The 20382-nt window shown below is 44.4% G+C and overlaps 1 protein-coding gene across 2 annotated transcripts in view; it reads left to right on the top strand.

Moving 5' to 3' along the window:
* The first annotated feature begins 1930 nt into the window (after positions 1-1930).
* Positions 1931-20382, top strand: part of ACOT12 (acyl-CoA thioesterase 12) — a 546146-nt gene continuing 527694 nt past the window's right edge. For both annotated transcript variants that reach the window (XM_086960839.1, XM_086960840.1), the window contains exon 1: positions 1931-2218. In XM_086960839.1, the coding sequence (XP_086816965.1) occupies positions 2032-2218 (187 nt within the window). In that variant the 5' untranslated portion in view covers positions 1931-2031. The remainder of the gene's footprint in view (positions 2219-20382) is intronic.

The following is a 20382-nucleotide window of genomic DNA, read 5'->3' as shown; positions in this document are numbered from 1 at the left end:
TGGTGCAGGCAGAGGGGAGATGGTGCAGGCAGAGGGGAAATGGTGCAGGTGGAGGGGAGATGGTGCAGGCAGAGGGGAGATGGTGCAGGCAGAGGGAGAGATGGAGCAGGCGGAGAGAGAGATGGTGGATGCAGAGGGAGAGATGGTGCAGGCAGAGGTAGAGATGGCTCAGGCGGAGGGGAGATGGTGTGGACAAAGGGAGAGATGGTGCAGGCAGAGGGGAGATGGTGCAGGCAGAGGGTGAGATGGTGCAGGCAGAGGATGAGATGGTGCAGGCGGAGGGTGAGATGGTGCAGGCAGAGGGGAGATGGTGCAGGCAGAGGGGAGATGGTGCAGGCAGAGGGTGAGATGGTGCAGGCGAGGGGAGATGGTGCGGACAAAGGGAGAGATGGTGCAGGCAGAGGGGAGATGGTGCGGACAAAGGGATCGATGGTGCAGGCAGAGGGGAGATGGTGCAGGCAGAGGGTGAGATGGTGCAGGCAGATGGTGGGATGGTGGATGCAGAGGGAGAGATGGTGCAGGCAGAGGTAGAGATGGTGCAGGCGGAGGGGAGCTGGTGTGGACAAAGGGAGAGATGGTGCAGGCAGAGGGGAGATGGTGCAGGCAGAGGGGAGATGGTGCAGGCAGCGGGTGAGATGGTGCAGGCAGAGGGTGAGATGGTGCAGGCAGAGGGTGAGATGGTGCAGGCGGAGGGTGAGATGGTGCAGGCGGAGGGGAGATGGTGCGGACAAAGGGAGAGATTGTGCAGGCAGAGGGTGAGATGGTGCATGCGAGGGGAGATGGTGCAGGCAGAGGGGAAATGGTGCAGGCAGAGGGGAAATGGTGCAGGCAGAGGGTGAGATGGTGCAGGCGAGGGGAGATGGTGCGGACAAAGGGAGAGATGGTGCAGGCAGAGGGGAGATGGTGCGGACAAAGGGATCGATGGTGCAGGCAGAGGGATCGATGGTGCAGACGAGGGAGATGGTGCAGGCAGAGGGGAGATGGTGCAGGCAGAGGGGAGATGGTGCAGGCAGAGGGGAGATGGTGCAGACAAAGGGAGAGATGGTGCAGGCAGAGGGGAGATGGTGCGGACAGAGGGTGAGATGGTGCAGGCAGAGGGTGAAATGGTGCAGGCAGAGGGTGAGATGGTGCAGGCAGAGGTTGAGATGGTGCTGCCAGAGGTTGAGATGGTCCATCCGGTAAGTTGTGAGGGGGTGACACCATGAGTTACCCGCACCGGGTGACACCAGCCCTAGTGACGCCACTGGATAAAAGGGAGGTAATGGATGCCCATCTGCCTCCAGGCACCCACTGGGCCGCTGGCGGCATCTGAACAAACTGGACGCAGCCCAAATCGGCCCCCAGGCTGCCAAAAAAAGCAGCTGCAACTTCGATACCAGCTCCTCGGCCATTGCCCTGGTGCCCTCCTTACCAATCCCACCCAGCTCACGCTGAGCTGAACATTTCCATATGTCATTAAAGACATGCAGACAAAAATAGTCTTTGCAAAAGAAGACGCACACACGAGGTACGAATAATTTAATAAGAGTAACGTAGAATAGCCAAGACGATAAGGAAAATGTATGCCCCTTAATATGAACAATTCTATTGCTAGATTGCCTGCTCTCTGCCCCGCCGAATCTCTGCCTGTTCTCTTCCATGCTGCATCCGTTCCTGCGTTCCGTCATGCTCCGTGGCATGCCTGCTTTCGGCCATGGTGCATCGTCTTGTCTGTCTCCTGCTGCATCGAGAGCCTGCTCTTGGTGCTGCTTCCCCGTGTCCCCGGGCTCACGCCTGCCTCTCTTCCCGCAGCCTGCTCGAGCCTCCAATGCTCATGTTGAGTTGACCCCTGGCAGCCGCCGGCCCTCTCCGCGCCGCCTCTTTTTCTCACACCTGCTGGACGTCCCACAGACCCTCCCTCCGGCACGCGCCGCTTCCCCGAGCCCGGAGCTCTATTAACAGCCTGTGCTGCGAGAGACCGGCACACGAAGGCTGCTCTCCGGAGCTCCGCCGATCCTGCCTCCGCCCGTGGTCCTGCCTGCCCCGGAGCCCATGGATCACCCACCGGATCATGCAGAGGTGGCCGGCGGGCTCGTGCCGGAGTCACCACAGCTGGAGAGCAGGGGCTCTGGAGAGGTGCTGATGTGCCAGGCGGTCAACCCCTGCCACGCCAACCACCGGGGCGAGCTGAGCGCTGGACAGCTCCTCATGTGGATCGACACGGCCGCCTGCCTGACCGGTGAGAGCTGCGCCCGAAGGGGGCGCTGCGCGCACTGTCCGCGGTACTACCTGGTGACCTACCCTCAAATCATATCCTGAACTCCTGACAGGCATTTTTGACAATGTGCTCATACACCCCATACTAGCACTCAGTGATAAATTTAATTATACATTGCCCGTTTTACTCCCACTTGCTATGCGCATCTAAAACTTCGCTTGCACGGTGATTCGTTTAACAAAGTTCGATACCATATGCAAAGCTCCTGTACGTTTAATGGCCCAGTGGTACGTTTAGTTTCATGCCGGTGCTACCGTTGAGAAGCTGACATTCCACCGTCACGATGACGCTGGCCGGTACAGACAAGTTTAATATGTTAATGATTATGGGGGGCGCAGTAACACTTTGAACCGCACGCTGACACGTTTCAAATTGCCGGCACGTTTCAAGACCGGCTGCTTATTTTAATGGCTTTATGATGCATTGAGGACATGGCGAGTCTGAGGGAGACCTGCTGAGGAGTTAAAGCTGCCAGCTGTAATGGGCCTGGTGTTTGTAGTGACACGCTGATATATTTGTAATTATATGCTAATAAACTTAGTGGTATGCGGAGACATTTAATCTCATGTCGCTACGCGTATCTAAATACAGATAGCCTTATAGAAATGCTGACATTTTTAATAACATGCTGATATGGTTAACTGAATGTTAACACGCTATTCTATTTGCAAACACTTTTTATGCCGAAACATATCTAGTGGTATAATACCCTCTTACTTAAAACAAGCATCGATGGGAAAGAAGCTTCGACTTCCAAAACATTTACTTTCTGTTGCTACCCTGCTGGCTGAAGCAGCGACAGGCGTGGCGAAGCTGCTGAAACTCCACGGGACATATTATCAACAGCGGCGATACAATTATTGCCTCTCTAGCTGCAGGAAACTGCCGCTAAAAGGGCGATAATGGGCTTGATAATATGCCCTTGTGAATTCCCATAGCAGCCCAGGTTAACACCAGAACCATTCACAAGCCCATTAATGCCGTTTTAGCTGCAGTTTCCTACCGCTAAATCAGCGATAATTTTATCGCCGTTCTTGATAATATGCCCCTGGATTTGGTTTCAGAAGTAATCCACTTCAGGTCTCCCCCACCACACACACACTCCCCCCCACCACACACTGTGTGAAGCTGCAGCTGCAAGCTATCTGCGTTTTCGAGCTTCTGCGGGCCACGCAATGCTGACAGAGCTATCTTTATAGCCAATAGGAGGGAACGAAGTGAACAATTGTGCAGGTCAAACATATTGGACAAACCCAATCTGATTATGATTGAAAGATTGGAGTCTGTGGTTATCCCTGTTTCCCACTTGGCTGTGTTGTTTGGTGGCGGGCCTCGTTGCTGAGGCCATAATATTAATTGGTCGTGTTTGACCCATTAGCTGCATATGAATATATCTATTTCTGATGTTTATTTATTTGTGATTAGAGATCTTTGTTTATTTGACCACTTTAGGTATCGTCCATTTCAGTATGAATCAAAGTCAGATACATTTTGATACTTGAATAAGATTGGTGTATTATCTGCATAACAGCAATAGTTGAAATTGAAGCAGGAGAGTAGGTCGGGTGGAGAGCGAAGGCAAGAGTTACAGATGAAGTAGAACTGTTAGGTGCGTTAGTTGTGAATTGAATGGAGCTGACCTGAAGGGATAAAGTGAGATGGTGATGATCCATCTGGTAGGAACGGTGCAGTCGGCTTCAGTTCTCTCCTTGTTTGTATCCAAGTCTCTGCAGAAGATTGGGGTGATGAATAGTATCAAAAGCGAGGAAGAGTTCAAGTATAAGCATGTTGGTACTCCAATGCAGATATTTGTCTCAAAGCAGACCTTTCTATCTTTTTGACTAAAAGAGCCTGTTATTGGCCAGATGTAAGAAGAATCTCTTGTTTCAAGGCTCGTTTGGTTTAGGACATCTAGAGTTCCTTTGTGCAGATGCCTGTATTCAAAGAGTTGTTGACCCTTCCGGCTGGATTGGCTACAGAGCATCCAAGAGGACATTGGTCTGTTGGTGATTCTGCTTGTCTACAAATGTTTGCAGCATTGGTGGAGTCTTCTGTGGTCAGGAAGTTAAAGGCGATTAACTGTAGTTGTTTTCATGTTTTATTATCTGGTGAACTGAGCAATGCTGCTAGGAGTGTGGTTGAACTGCGGGACGGTAAGGAGGGAGAAGGTCACTGGTGGGTAGGAAGTAATTTGGGTGTGATTTGCAATCAGCAAGCGTCAGTGATGAGGAAGCCTTTTGCGTTGTTGCTATGGAACCAAGATGTCCTGAGGTACTACCACTTTAGGTTTTGCAAATGAATAACCCTTTTCCCCTGAACTTTTCTTAAAGGGATGTTTGTGACCTTTAGGCTCCTCATTAGGTATACAGATCGCTCAACAGCTCCCCCTAATCAGATCTCCTTTCCTGTGGAGTGGCTCTTGGCCACTGTCAGCTCTCCAGAATATAGGGCAGATCTATCTGAAGCAAGGCAGACATCCGGTATTGTGGTTTTGTTAACTTTACTTGCTCCATCAGCTTTCCTTGTTACCCTCTCCAGAAGAAAAGAAAGTTAAGCATCCACATTGCTCACCATACACAGGCTGTGGGACGACTATTGACAAATGTGTGCATGGAAATAATGTATATTTAGACCAATGTTTGACTAAACATTGAGATGCACCTATGCACTTGTTTAGTATCCACAAAATATCACATTTACAAGAGTCAAATAAACATGTACAGAGTGAACAGACCACAAGAGAAGCCACATTTATTTAGGAAAACATAATATTCCCGTAATATGCTGTTGGAATGGGAATGTCCCCTGCGAGGTATGCTGTCATGTTGCCCTATCCTGAATGCAAAACTGTAAATATCTGTTTTCCCAGATTTTGGTTCTAGCCTCAATCTCATCTAGTGCATAGAAGCCTATGCTGTCCCTTAATATGACTGAGGTCCTGGACCTGTCCTGTGCCCTGAGGGGGCACACCAAGCATGCCCTAATTTTGCTGACAGCGGACTACTGGCTTGTCCTCGTTTCAGGGTTGAACTGGGACAGAAAATAAGACCGGGCATCAAAATAAATGTGGCCCCCATTCCTACATTAGATATATCTTTTTTCAAAGTGGCCTGTATTTGCAAATTGGGGCAGTTTTGAACTTGTAAAAACATGCTGTACAAGTATTTTTAAATATATCGACGACTGCATGAATTCAAATTTGCTGCAAGAAATGTTTGTTTTAATATCCGGGAAATCAACAATAAAAACTGGCCCTGTAGACCACAAACAACCAAAAAACAAGCTCACAAACTGATCCTTCAGAGCAGCCCATCAGGCACTGCCTGGTTGCCCTGTGGGCCAGTCAGACCCTGCACCGGTTTAGCATATAGATCGATGGTGCAGCATACTGTGTTTTTTGTCATGGCAAGAATTTTTTTATCAGTGTCACTGGATTAGAGACCCACTTGTGTAAAGTTCTGCTTCAATGTGCTAATCCTAATTCTTGTGTTCACATTTCAAACTTAATTTGTGCACATTTATGTAGGTGTTCAGTGACTCCTAGAAGGGCAGATTCTGTACTGTGCTCAGCTCTGAAACCTGACTGGGAAAGATGGTGGGCATTTTTTGCTTCCACGTATGCAGTGATTTGAGTGTTAATGTGCTTCTCCAAAATTTGTGAGAAAATAGGCAGTAAAGAAATAGGTCATTAATTGGCCTAGTTAGATGGATCTTTTTTTAAGCAGGGACAGCACCATGTCATGCTTCCAGGCCTTGGGAAGGGGCCCCTCATACAGGGAGGAGTTAAGAAGATCAACTATCAGAGACAGAAGGTGAGGACTCAGAGAACTGAGCTTGGATGGTGGAAGATGATCTAGTGGGGAACCTGATTTAAAGAACTGCAATAAATCCAGAAAACGAGATGAGTCCAAGGGGAACAAGGATTGTAGTGGAGCTGATGACCGAGTCATATTCAGGGGACTTGTTTCCCTGGAGAGAGAAGGAATAAAGTTGGAGCGGAGACTAGTATCACCAGACTGGTTTTCATCAGTTTGCGCTGCATCCAAGGTAAGGCAAATGTTTGTTACTTTCTCAACAAACGTCTGCCAGCTCTTTGCATTGGACCTGCAAGAGAGAGAGAGGAGGGGGCAGGGAGAAGTGGTGTTTCTGAGGCCTGACAGGTCTTGGACCACTTTGAATAGGGTTTTTGGACGGTTTTGTGCTTTTAGTGTCTTGTGGCTTGTGTGAGACGTAATATGTGCATGAGTGTGCCAGCATAATGGAGTCCTGTGGGTTCCATTTTGGAAACCCCTAACCAGCTCCTGTGCACAATATGGAGGTGCAATTGTTTTTGAAGATGAATTGAAGTGTTCTGCAGACATTCCTGAAGCTGGAGGGAGCATAACTAGAAAATGAAGTGGGAACAGAGAATACTAGGCTCCTTCAGAAATTCACAGAGGCCCGTTTGCTGAAAGGAGTTGCTGATAAGTCTTCCTGCAGCACTGCTATTTGGAAGATGGCGGGGTGAAGTTTGGGACTGAAGTCTCTTGTTCATTGTGGAAAGGATCTCTTAGGTGAGCCAGACGTTTCTATTTCCATGATCATTGTATAGTGTGGCGACTGATAAGCTGGGTATGGAAAGCCCTCTTTGTGCCTCTGTTGTGGGTATTCCTGTCTGGGGAGTACCATGCTATGAGAAGCATCGCTCTGCTCTGCAGCATACTTTGATAACCGCTGTGTATCCTGAGCTGGTTTGTGACTGGAAGTCAGCCTCCCTAAAGTATTGTCTAACTGGAAAAAGCTGTATCTCTGAACTTAGGAGCCTGGAAGCCAGCCTGCCTACTGAGAGAGGAAAAGATCCAACCAGAACTTGGTGCTGAGTGTCTTTCCAGGGGAAGGGAGACGACTCAGAGAAATTGGTGAACCAAAAGTATGGGCGCAGTCTCTCCCGAAGTAAAGTGCCAAGTGGGAATCTGGGATTGGCGGCTAACTCTATCCCTATCCAACAAGAATGATTGCGGCTGAATCCTTTGAAGCCAAGACCTGTGCCTTCCAGCACCGCTGCCAGCCTGCCTCTGTGTCCCCGTCTACATAGCTTCCCATCTGCTGCTCAACACCACGTGACCAAGAAGTGGGTTGAAGCTGTCGTCAGCCCCCGCCAGTGACAGTATCTGCATTCCTCGAAGGACTCCAAGCTACTTCTCTGGTAACCCCACACTACCTCCCTGAGAAGCTTGTGACTGCTTTCCATCGCTACTACTGAGACCCAAGTGCTGAAAGGGATGTACGTGACCCAATTTGCACAGCCACAATAGGATGGATTCCTGGGCATTGGAGGAAATTAACCCCAGCCTCCAAGGCTGAGACCCATTAGCTCACACTTGCCCCATTACCATGGTCTGGCAGGTCCTCTAATAGAAAGGATATGTATTCAAACTGATCAACTATGCATTGTGTGTCTCGTAACTGTATATAGTCACTGCAATTCACTTAATACTAAATTTTCAGTGGAAGACCAGGGCATAATGGGTGCAGATAGGAACGGTGCAAGAGTCAGGGGCGTAACACAGGCGCCCACAGCCCCCGAGCTGCAGGGGACCCCCTCAGGTTGTGTGTGATCCGTCGCGCTGAGTAGAGTTGCGCTGCATGAGCCTGCACCCCGGTGGCCGGCACACTTGCGCTGTTCTTATTTATCTTGTATTCATGTTTGCATGAAGTAAATACTGCAGTTTGCATCTCTTTCCTGGAATGCACTCTGCACCGTCAAAGTTACGGAGTTTGAATAGGCACGCGCCGCAAGACGTCACGTGACGTCCTGCTGTCACGTGTCACCGGCTGCAGTTAAGCTTGTGGGAGGCCGGCAAATCATGGAAGCGCTGGGCTACTCGGCGGTACATTGAAATGAATTGACCCCTCGACCTCCGTACCTAACCCCACGGACCCCCGGTGGCCGATGGAGCTCACACTGTACAGCTCAGCTGTTCCGCCTGCTGAGTGTGATAGACTCGTAAACCAGAATTGCCGTGGCTCACAGGTAAGGGTCAGTGAGACAGTGCCAGACTTACTCCGCATTTAAATGTTAATCTAATTTGCTTGTAAATAAAGTGCTTAGCGCGATCACCTACCTGCTGGACAGTGTAGTTTTGCCCTTGTTTTGCCTAGTGTTGCCCTTGTCACTGAGCACACGGGAACTGGGGGTTTTGTGGTTCTGTAATTCTCAAACCTGATTCCATTTTAGTCTTGCCCTCACGTACGCCAGTGAAGTAGGCCCAACGAACAAGTGGCCTTGCCTTCTGAGTTCGTGCATATATTAATTTGGGTTTTTCTGACTCTGAATGAACTGCAGAGAGAGTAACCCTTTTCACCTGAAACTGACCTTTTGCGGAACCAGTTTCACTAGCTGATCGTTGTCTGAGTTTTCAATCACTGTTCAGGACCTCGTTAACCTTTAGTTTCCTTGCACATATCTTATCCTAAACAATATCTAAATTGTTTCTTTCCTTAAGACTTTCTTTTCTAAACATAGGTTTTTGCCATGTGTCGTGACTGCCATCTGGTGTTACTTTTTATGTAGGCCTCAGAAGTTAGTCTGTGAGCAAAGCAGTCTGACCTATTGTGAATCATATATATATACATTAACCAAGGATTTCTTCGTGCACTGGAGTTAATTTCAGAAGCTGGCCTTTAACCAGGAATTGACCCTGCCAAGCCAATTTCCCTGCAAGATCGTTATTTACTTTCCCAAACACCATTCAAGACATTTGTTAACTTTTTAGTTTCTTTAAGTTTATGTTATCTTGAGCATTATCTGAAACTACTTTTCTTTACTGTTTCTTCATTTCATGGGTTACGCTTCCAATTAAGGGTTTGTTCGGGCCTTCCAGATTATTATTTAGATATGCCTAAATATTAACTTGTGGGTTGGGACACTGTAAAATGAGCTTTACTGTATGATGCTGTGTGATGTCATGTATTTTCTATTGGTTGAATTTTGGTGCAGGGGCGTGCATTTTAAATGTACATTTTTGTGTATAAATAGGGATATCTCGCCTTAGTAAAATTGAGCAGTTTTTTGAGTTGTACACCATGTTGTATTGCTGGGATTTCTGCTACTAGCTGCAGCTAATAAATTTGATCTCTGACGCCACCTAGAAGTATTCCGTGTCTCTGTATACCAAGGCAAGGGAACCCAGAGGACTTTGGGCGTGTCCCTGGCGCCGCTGGGTATTTGAAAACCCGGTTCTTCAGTTGGCGCGGCCAACGTGGGACGACTTCAGTGGTACCGGTCCAAGCCCAAAGATTGCGAGGAGCCATGTGAGGAAATTCTGGAGGAGGGGCCCCACTTCATCGACCCCTGCATGTCGACGTGGACCAAAGTTCTTTTCTGCGAGGTTTCCCGCTTTCCAACGGCTACGAAGGACTGCTGCCCTGACTGTCGCCTTGTCTTGGACCCTCCAATTGATGTTTGTAAAGCGAGACGATAGACGGTCTTCTGGTGGCGTGACAGATATTTAGTTAAGTATAAGTGGGTCGCTCCCACGACTTTGTCTGGTTCCTTGGTTTTGATTTGGTTTCTGCAGTACCCAAAGCCGAAGGGCTTGTATATTTACGAGTGTATCATTTTTTGATTCCCTTTGAAGTTTGAAACCAGACTAGTGAGCAAGATGCCTGGTCTGGGTAAATTTGGTAATTGGTTTGTTTGTGGTAGTAACAGGGATTCCCGATTGGAGGATTCATGTCAGATACCTCCGGTTGGAACTCCGACTTATGAACTTTTCTCAAAACACGGAGTGGGCCCTATTACTTATAATGAAGTATGGGTCCACTACACCAAAAAGGATGGTGTTTTACGATGGCCCCCACATGGTAGTTTTGAAACAGAGATTTTAGACAATCTAGAAGTTAGGCTATTTAGGAAGAAAGCCCGGCCGGCAATGTTTGACTCTTTCCGCCTTTGGCGTAAGGAAGCCAAACAGAGAGAAATTAAGCAAGCAAAGAGAGATAGGAAAAATAAAAATATGTCAGTACTACAAGCTTCTAGACAGTTTAAGGAAGATGGAGAAGAGCGTGCAAGTGAAGTCTTAGATAGACAGTGTTGCATGGCCATAGATAAATGTTATCCGGCCTTGCCGTCTTCTCCTCTGAAAGTGATGGAAGACCCTGAAAAAGATCCTTTGATCTCTCATTTACTGAGATTGCCTCCTCCTTATGTGCAGGGTGCTACTGCGCCTGTATTACCCCCGGTTGTTCCACCCTTTGTCGTTCAACCTCCTGCTGTTGTTCAGCCACCCAGTGCTCCACAGATGGTTTTGCCTTCTCCTGCGCAACCCATTCTAGGGTCGCCAGCCTTGCTATCAGCTTTGCCTCAAACTTCTTTGCCTTCTGCTTCTGCATCTTCGATTTCTACTGTTCTTGTCCCTACACATTCCTTGCCTCAGAATACTTATTCTCCTGTTCTTATGTCTACTTCCTCCCCTTCTGCTTGAAAACGAATGACCGAGACTGTTGTTAATCTGTTGTCACCATTGTTTGGGTCACTGAATATGACCCCTGTTTCGGAACGTAAGCAGAGTCGTAGTCAGCTTCCTAGTTCTGAAGAACGGACAGTGTTGGATTTGTTGGCTCGTAGGTGGATTTTAAATGCTCCGAGGTATGATTTGCAGCAGTTATGGATGTTTTCTTTCAGTGGGAACCGCCTAAGCAAAGGTATGTTTTTGATGTAATGTGTACTTTTCTGCGCCAGGAATGAGAAGATAACGAGTTGGGTCTGATTCCGCAGGATGTGCTCGATGTTCAGTCAGATTTTGCTAAAGGGATGATAGTGGAATCTGATGTTACAGATGCCGTAGAGACGATACTTGCTTTCAGATCTAGACTTTCGCCTCAGACATTGTATGAACCTGATTCCTCTGTTAGGAGGAAAGTGAAACAGTACCCTATGAGAGAAGTTCCTACGGTATGGAAAGAAGCAGTTCAGGCTAATGTAAATCGGGGTATTCAGGCCGCTCCGGCTCATTTTCAGCGAGTATGGGTACATGTCCCTTGGAAGAGAGCAGAGGTCTTGGCTCTTAAGCAGACCTTACCTGACCCTCGTAAGAATCCTGCTGGTTATTACAAGGAGTTGTCCCAGACAGTTGAAGCGTGTATTATGAATTTAGCTGACATCGATATGTTGATGGGTAATGTAGTCCCTCATCCCTTGTGGGCGAAGATTCGTCATGGGAATCATGCTGCTGAATTAGGTGATACCTGGGCGAATATTGTTGCTGCAGATGATAGACAGGAGGGAGGTGCTAAACCTGAACCTCTAGTTTCAGAATTACCAGGTAGAATTATTAATCTGATGAAAACGATGATGCCCGCTTTACGAGTGAATTGGGATAAGTTAGCAGCATGTTAGCAGAAGAAAGATGAGTGTATCTGATTTCTTCACTAGGTTTGAAGAAACGTTTATCGATCATAGTGGCCAGGATATGAGTACGGAGGGTGGTCAAAGGTTGTTTGTGGATAAATTTGTCTTTAATTTGCTTCCCGAACTTTCTAATAAGTTTAAGGACTCTGAGAGTTCATGGGCTGTCTCTTCGTCGGCCCAGATGTTGGCTACTGCACAACATTACGAGAATAGGGATAAAGATGAGAAGGATAAAGTGGAGAAGAAAACTAAAGAGTTAAAGACGAAAGTTCTTTTGCAGCAAGCTTATCCACCTCGTCAGAATCAGCCTCAGTTTCAGCAACCTCCACAATTTCAGAGATTGTTACAGAAGCCGGAGCCTTATGTTCAGCGATTCTTTCCTGGCCCTAATCAGTGTGATTATTGCAGAGAGGAAGGTCATTACAAGAAAAGTTGCCCAGCTTTGTTACAGCGTGCGAACGGTGTACCTAGTCAGAGAGGTCGTGGTAGTTTTCAGCAAGCTCCTAGGGGTAGGAGACGTGGTGTGTTTCCCCAAAATGAGCGTTCCTCTTCCCTACAGAATTCTGAAAATTATTTTGACAGACAGAATGTTCCGAGTGGTCAGTCTGCCCAGTATTATGGTGAGGATTACTATGTCGAAGGTGAGAGTTCTGGTTATAATGATAACTAGGACAGCCAAGGACAAAGTGAGGGAGTAGTGTCAGTTCCAGTAGACTAGAGTGGACCTTATGTTGAAGTGATTACATTAGGTGTGGTAGAACCTTTTCTTTTGGATACTGGTGCGATGAAGAGTTCTATTATGCACTTTAAACTTCCTGACGCACCTTTGTCTGGCTTGACCAATGTTTCAGTAGGATTCTCAGGCGCCCCAGTTCGTATTCCGGTTTCTAGTCCTTTGTCCCTTTCGATTGGCCCTTGTGAATTGGAAGCTCCACTTATTTTAACGACTGGTTGTGGTGAGAATCTGTTGGGTTTGGACTTGCTGAAAAGATTATATGCGACATTGCATTGTTCTCCTTCAGGAGTACAACTTACCCTCGGTAAGAAAGTGATTTCTCCAATGTATTTGTCTAAGGATTGTTTGCCACTGGAATTGCGTTCGCTTCCTGATACACTTTGGGCTACAGGTCCAAATGATGTTGGTCTTTTGCAGATTCCACCCTATGTTGTTACTCTCAAGTCGAACGCTAGGCTACCTCGTATTCCCCAATAGAAGATCTCGAGCGATGGCGAGCGAGCTCTTTTAGCGATTGTTTATGATCTGGTTGAGAAGGGTGTAGTTGAGGAAACGAGAGGTAACGTTTGTAACAGTCCTGTTTTGCTTATCCTTAAACATACTGATGCTTCTCAGCCACCTGTGTACTGGTTTGTGATCGACTTTCGAGAGGTAAATAAGATAGTCGTGCCACAGTTTCCTGTGGTACCTGATATCACTGCTTTGTTGACTTTGATTCCTGCTTCAGCAGCTTGGTTTTCTGTCATCGATTTGAAGAATGCTTTCTTCAATATTCCTATTGCTGAGGAGAGTAGGGATATTTTTGGCTTCTCATTAGGAGGCCGAAGCTTCCGGTTTAAGAGAGCTCCCCAAGGTTATTGTGAAAGTCCCTCCATCTATAGTCAGGCGTTGAAAACTCAGCTTGACGGTTTTGTGTTACCTGTTGGTGCTACTCTTATTCAGTACGTCGATGATTTGTTGATTACTGCTGATGATGAAAAGATTTGTAAAGAGGCTACTCTTTCTTTGTTGCAGTATTTGTCTGACCTTCATCATAAAGTGTCACCTTCAAAGTTGCAATATTGTCGCCAAGAAGTGACTTACTTAGGTCATCTCTTGTCGAAGGAGGGAAGGAGATTGACCCCAGAACCAATTCAAGCAATTGCGCAAATGAATGTACCATCCACACAGAGAGAAGTGTGTGCCTTTTAGGTATTACATCATATTGTAGACAGCGGATTCCCAATTTTTTCACTGTTGGCGAAACCTCTGTTAGCATTGACTCTGAAAGATACTCCGCATCCTCTTCCTTGGTCTGACGAATGTCAGAAAAGTTTTTCTGAACTACGCGATGCATTGTGTTCGGCTCCTGTGTTGGGTACTGTGATATTGCTTACTTATATTCTTCCTGTATCTTTAATGTGCTGGAATCTCTCATGCTGGTATTGGAATGCATGTGAATTCCAGCTGTGAGCGGTCAGTTGAAGATGTCTCCTGTGGCTGAGGTTTAATAAATACCTCCTTGACTTAACTTATATGTTCCTGTATATTTTATCTATATGAAGACACCACATTATTATGGCGACGATCGGGTGAAGTAATAAATACCTCCTTGACTTAACTTATATGTTCCTGTATATTTTATCTATATGAAGACACCACAGGTACTCCAGACTATAGTAAGCCTTTCATGTTGTACGTGCATGAGGGAGAAGGTTGTGCGTTGTCAGTGTTGACACAACCATTTGGGGACAAGCAGCGTTCATGTGCGTATTTCTCCTCTACGTTAGACCCAGTTGCTTAGGCGTTGCCAAGTTGTCTGAGAGCTACAGCTGCAGCGGCTGTTTCTATCCGACAGTCTGCTGGTTTGGTATTGGATAATACGTTGATTGTGATGGTCCCACATGCAGTGGATACCTTAATAAACAGGACTAAGACACAGCACCTTACTAGTGCACGTCTGTCAGGTTACGAGTTGACATTGTTGGCTAGTCATGTGCACATTAAAAGATGTAATGTGCTGAATCCAGCTACGTTGTTACCGATCTCTACAGAGACGGATCCTCAGGAACAGCATGATTGTTTTCTTCGTACAGAGGAGGAAACAAAAGCTAGAGTTGACCTCAGGGATACTCCCCTTATGGATGTTGATGGTACCCTGTGGGTAGATGGTTCGTGTTTTACGCTTCTGAATGGTGAAACGACTGCAGCGTATGCTATTACAACTTTACATACAGTTGTTGAGACAGCACGCATACCACAGAATTCTGCACAGGCAGCAGAATTGATTGCACTGACTAGAGCGTGTGTGTTGTCAGAAGGAAAGCGAGTGAATGTTTACACCGATAGCCAGTATGCGTTTGGAGTTGCCCATAGTTTTGGGTGTTTGTGGAGAGAGCGTGGGTTCCTTACTTCCCATGGAACGAAAATTCAGCATGGGCAGTTGGTGAATGAACTTTTGGAATCCCTCACTCTCCCAAAGCAGATTGCAATTGTGAAGTGTAGTGTGCATAAGAAAGTTGTGGACGATGTTGGTCGAGGGAATTCGTTTGCGGATGAAGTTGCGAAGGAAAAGGCGAAAGACATGATGAGCCGTATGTATGTTGCAGGCCCAGCTAATTGGGTTATGGCTGGTGGAATGTGTGAAGACACAATAGAAAGTGTAAAATTGATTCAGACTGAAGCGACTGAGAAAGAAGTGAGTGTTTGGAGAGAGACTACGGGTATGTTGGATTCAACAGGTTGTTGGGTTGAGTTGTCAGAACACCAGCGATGGCTGTTGCCAGATGCGTATGTGCTCCCAGTGGTTACAATGGCTCACGGAATGGCTCACATAAGTTCGAAGGGAATATGCAAGTTGTTGGCTCCAGTTTGGCAGAATGCTGTAATTCCGAAATGTGCAGAGAACGTGGTGAAACATTGTATGATTTGTCTGAAGTATAATCCCGGTAAGGGAACTCCAACTCCAGCTGGTCATTTTGCTCCTCCGACGTATCCGTTTGAGGTGATACAGCTAGATTATATACATATGGAGAGATGCAATAATTTGAAGTATGTCCTTGTGGTTGTTTGTGCCTTTTCCAGGTGGATAGAGGCCTACCCCCTAAAGGATAATACTGCCTTATCTACAGCCAAGGTTTTGCTGAGAGAGTACTTCCCTAGGTATGCATTGCCAAGAATTGTATGGTCGGACAATGGGAGTGAATTTGTGGGTCAAATCATGAAGAAAGTATGTGCTGGATTGGGAATAAATCAGACGTTCCATGCAGCGAATCACGCCCAGTCTGCTGGACTGCTAAATTACGTGTTCTCCACCAACACGTCTATGACAGTTTGCCGACAGCTACTACAGATCCAGGACATTCAATCCAACCTGGTCAATACGTCCTCATCAAGAACTTCCAGCGTACCAAGAATTTGGAGCCTAGATGGACTGGTCCCTATTTGGTATTGCTGGTCACTAGAACTGCTGTTAGAGTAGCTGGCAAAAAGAACTGGGTGCATGCCACCCATACGAAAAAAGTTCCTTTGCCTTTACCGTATGATCAGTGGGTGAGGGATGGTATAGCTGTTACAGATTGCGAGCGAGTCCCCACATTTGTGCCTTTTAGTGATGCTCATTTGACATGGACACGGTCAGAACGTGAGGATGATGATGTTCTGCAAGCTGCTGTGCCTCCTCATCTAAAGATTGACACCACCAATCCAGAACTTTTGTTTACGGACCAAACTGTGCCGACTAAATCACGTTACAACCTCCGATCTCGGAATAAATAAAGGGACTTTGAACATTATTTTTTTCCACACTAAGATCAAAAAGAGACAATTTCTTCGAGTATTTTGCATTTGACTTTTGTTTTTCTTTTTCTCTTGCTTTTTCTGAAATTATATTATGGTTTTCTGTTACATTTTTGATTGGTTACCATTTGCCAATTGCAGGGTCACGTAGAAGTACCAACGGTTCAGTTTGTGACCTGAGTAGTGGCAGTAGGTCTGCAGGACTTGCAGTGTCCCTACGACCTGCTAATAATCACAGCTGAAGTACTCTGTCAAGATTGCGTGAGCAACATTAGAAAATGAAGATTGTATTGAGGAATGACGATAAAAGGCAAGAGATGAAAAACCGATATTATAGAATGTTGTTCTCCAAGTGTGGTATAGCTTTATCTATTTTAATACTTTTATGTATTCTATTAGCTACTATATTCTGGTTTGTTTCTTCTATACAATTGACGTCTGCACCAACTTCTCAACCTATGATTTCTTTTTCTACTGTTTCTCCACATGAGTTTCATACGTTACCTGAACATGAACAGACACGAAGATCAGAATTTGTGAACAATTCGTTTATACAGATGTTGCATCAGCATCAGCTAGTCATAAATACTACGAATTGTTGGGTGTGTGGTCTTATGCCATATACTACAGATAAGGGAATGCCATATTTGGTTTTGCCTTTTTCGCCTAACGGGTCAGTTTGGGCACTCCAATCAATGTTTATCCATGCGAATGAAGCCTCTCCTGTACGTTCCGTTAAAGACAATGCAAGTAATAATGCCTTGATACAGGGAACAGTTGATATGATTAGAGATATCGATGCATATAACGCTATCCCTAGAGATGAGGTACGAGCATATGTCGGTTGGAATAAGACGACATATAGTGTTAGCTTGACGGAGAAAGAAAGGCAGCGAAGGTCTCCTCCTATTTGGATTGTACCCCACCGAGGTCATCTTTGTTTGCAAGGTAATGGTCAGAATCCGAGAGCTCAGCTTGGTAAGAGTGTGTGTATTCACACATACGTTTATACGTCCCAGAAATCTCCTCCGTTTGTGCCAGCTAAAGGCACGTATTTTGTTTGTCACGATAGAGCATATACATGGTTGCCATCTGATTTTTCTGGCACATGTTATGTGGCATTTTTGCTTCCCCCTACATACACTCCTGTTTTCGACTACCATAAGACAAGATATGGTAGAGGTGTAATCGATGCGAAAGATACTGTCGCACAAGAAGCTGGAGACTTCTTTAAGGGTTTCCTACCCTTTTGGGGTCCTATGGCTAATAGTAGGAATATTCGTCAGCTTATGAGAGTGGTTGAGGCCACTATAAATGAGACTGCAGGTGCTCTTAGCAATATTACAGCTGAGCTTCAAGCGTATTGACTTATGACATTACAGAATCGTTTTGTTTTAGATATTATACTTGCAGATAGAGGTGGAGTATGCAAATTGATTAGATCTAGTTGCTGCGTTTTCATACCAGATAATGCCCCGACAGTGTACCAAGCCATCTCTAGACTACATAAGATCTCTGAGTCTATTCATGTGGATGAAGGAGACTGGTCGTTGATTGGATGGTTATGGGAGTTGTTGTCCAAATGGGGATGGAAGATTCTGATGTTCCTTGGTATGGCGTTAGCTATCCTTTTCTCGTGTTGTTTATGCATCCAGTGTGGTCCCGCCATTTGTAGTCTTTGTGCTACGATCTGTGTGAGAAGACCAGTCCTGAGAGAAGTGAAGGATAATAAGATGATGTTACAGCAACACCTTGATGACCTGATGAGGATAGATATAGACCTAGATTCAGATTGACATGAGTTTAGGTTATTGCCTACGTAATGGCAAAAGGAGGGTCTGTGGTTCTGTAATTCTCAAACCTGATTCCATTTTAGTCTTGCCCTCACGTAGGCCAGTGAAGTAGGCCCAACGAACAAGTGGCCTTGCCTTCTGAGTTCGTGCATATATTAATTTGGGTTTTTCTGACTCTGAATGAACTGCAGAGAGAGTAACCCTTTTCACCTGAAACTGACCTTTTGCAGAACCAGTTTCACCTGCTGATCGTTGTCTGAGTTTTCAATCACTGTTCAGGACCTCGTTAACCTTTAGTTTCCTTGCACATATCTTATCCTAAACAATATCTAAATTGTTTCTTTCCTTAAGACTTTCTTTTCTAAACATGGGTCTTTGCCATGTGTCGTGACTGCCATCTGGTGTTACTTTTTATGTAGGCCTCAGAAGTTAGTCTGTGAGCAAAGCAGTCTGACCTATTGTGAATCATATATATATACATTAACCAAGGATTTCTTCGTGCACTGGAGGTAATTTCAGAAGCTGGCCTTTAACCTGGAATTGACCCAGCCAAGCCAATTTCCCTGCAAGATCGTTATTTACTTTCCCAATCACCATTCAAGACATTTGTTAACTTTTAAGTTTCTGTTATCTTGAGCATTATCTGAAACTACTTTTCTTTACTGTTTCTTCATTTCATGGGTTACGCTTCCAATTAAGGGTTTGTTCGGGCCTTCCAGATTATTATTTAGATATGCCTAAATATTAACTTGTGGGTTGGGACACTGTAAAATGAGCTTTACTGTGTGATGCTGTGTGATGTCATGTATTTTCTATTGGTTGAATTTTGGTGCAGGGCATGCATTTTAAATGTACCTTTATGTGTATAAATAGGGATGTCTCGCCTTCGTAAAATTGAGCAGTTTCTTGAGTTGTACACCGTGTTGTATTGCTGTGATTTATGCTACTAGCTGCAGCTAATAAATTTGATCTCTGACGCCACCTAGAAGTATTCAGTGTCTCTGTATACCAAGGCAAGGGAACCCAGAGGACTTTGTAATTTGTAATTTGTAATTTGTAACTGGGTTTTGTATCGCGCCAGCTCACCGACAGGTCTCAAAGCGCTACTAACCAAGTACAGCAACAAGAAACAAGATGAGAGTATAAGAGTGTCTGAAGCTAGTAACCGACTACTGAGGTGTAAATACGTCTTTGAAGAGTAGGGTCTTCAGGGACTTCCTAAAGTGGAGGAGGTTGGGTTCTCTACGAAGCGCCTCCGGTAGCTTATTCCAGATGATAGGAGCCTGAACTGAAAAGGATCTGCCTTCTTTACTTTGGGCGTGTCCCTGGCGCTGATGGGTATTTGAAAACCCGGTTCTTCAGTTTGGCGCTGCAGTTATTCTTTTATATTCTTCCAACAGGGTAAACAGTCAAAATATCGAGTAAAAAATAACGAATGGACATAATATTGAGTTTAAAATATAGAATGGACAAAATATCGAATGGACAGAATATAGACATCAAAAATATCGTTTTTAAGGTAAGTAATGTAATATCGAATGTTAAAAATATAGAAAGGTAAAATATCGAAGTTTATAATATAGGTTATTAAAATTATCGAATTTTTAATAATATCGAATTTTTATAGTGTATTTTATGTTATTATATGTGTGAAAAGTGTGTATTTATGTTATAATTTATTTTAATTAATGAATTTTGTTTTTTTAATTTTTGCGTAATTTAATTCTGTAGCGGGTTGTGAGTTTATAGGGGAATATAGTGGGAAGTAATTTAATTATAATTAATTAAATATGTACATTTATTTATTGGTATTCATTTTTAATGAATTGTTAATTAATTTATAATTGGTAATTAATTAAATTTTAATTGGCAATCAATTTTAATTGATTAATTGCTAATTATGTTAATTTTACTAATTTATTTTCTGTAGAGGGTTGTGGGTTTATAGGGGAATAGGGTGGGAAGTAATTTAGTCATAATTAATTAAATAATTCACTTTATTTAATTGTATTCATTTTTAATTAATTGTTAATTAATTTATATTTGGTAATTAATTACATTTTTAATTGGCAATTAATTTTAATTAATTGATTAATTGCTAATTATGTTAATTTTACTAATTTATTTTCTGTAGCGGGTTGTGGGTTTATAGGGGAATAGGGTGGGAAGTAATTTATTTATATTTAATTAAATTACATTTTTTTAATTGTATTTAATTTGAACTAATTGTTAATTAATTTTTAATTGTTAATTAATTGTTAATTTGTAATTAATTTGTATTAATAGGTAACTAATTGTAATAATTAATTTTAATTTGTAATTTTAATTGATTAATTATTATATTATATTAAATTGGTAATTACTTTTAGTCAATTTTTTATAGATATTAATTTATATATTTTTTAAATAATATATGAAGTATTTACTT

The sequence above is a fragment of the Lissotriton vulgaris genome, chromosome 3_1 (assembly GCF_964263255.1).
Source record: "Lissotriton vulgaris chromosome 3_1, aLisVul1.2, whole genome shotgun sequence".
In the NCBI taxonomy this organism is placed as follows: domain Eukaryota; kingdom Metazoa; phylum Chordata; class Amphibia; order Caudata; family Salamandridae; genus Lissotriton; species Lissotriton vulgaris.
Note: the sequence above shows the minus strand (reverse complement) of the source record. Positions and strands in the feature narration are given on the sequence as shown.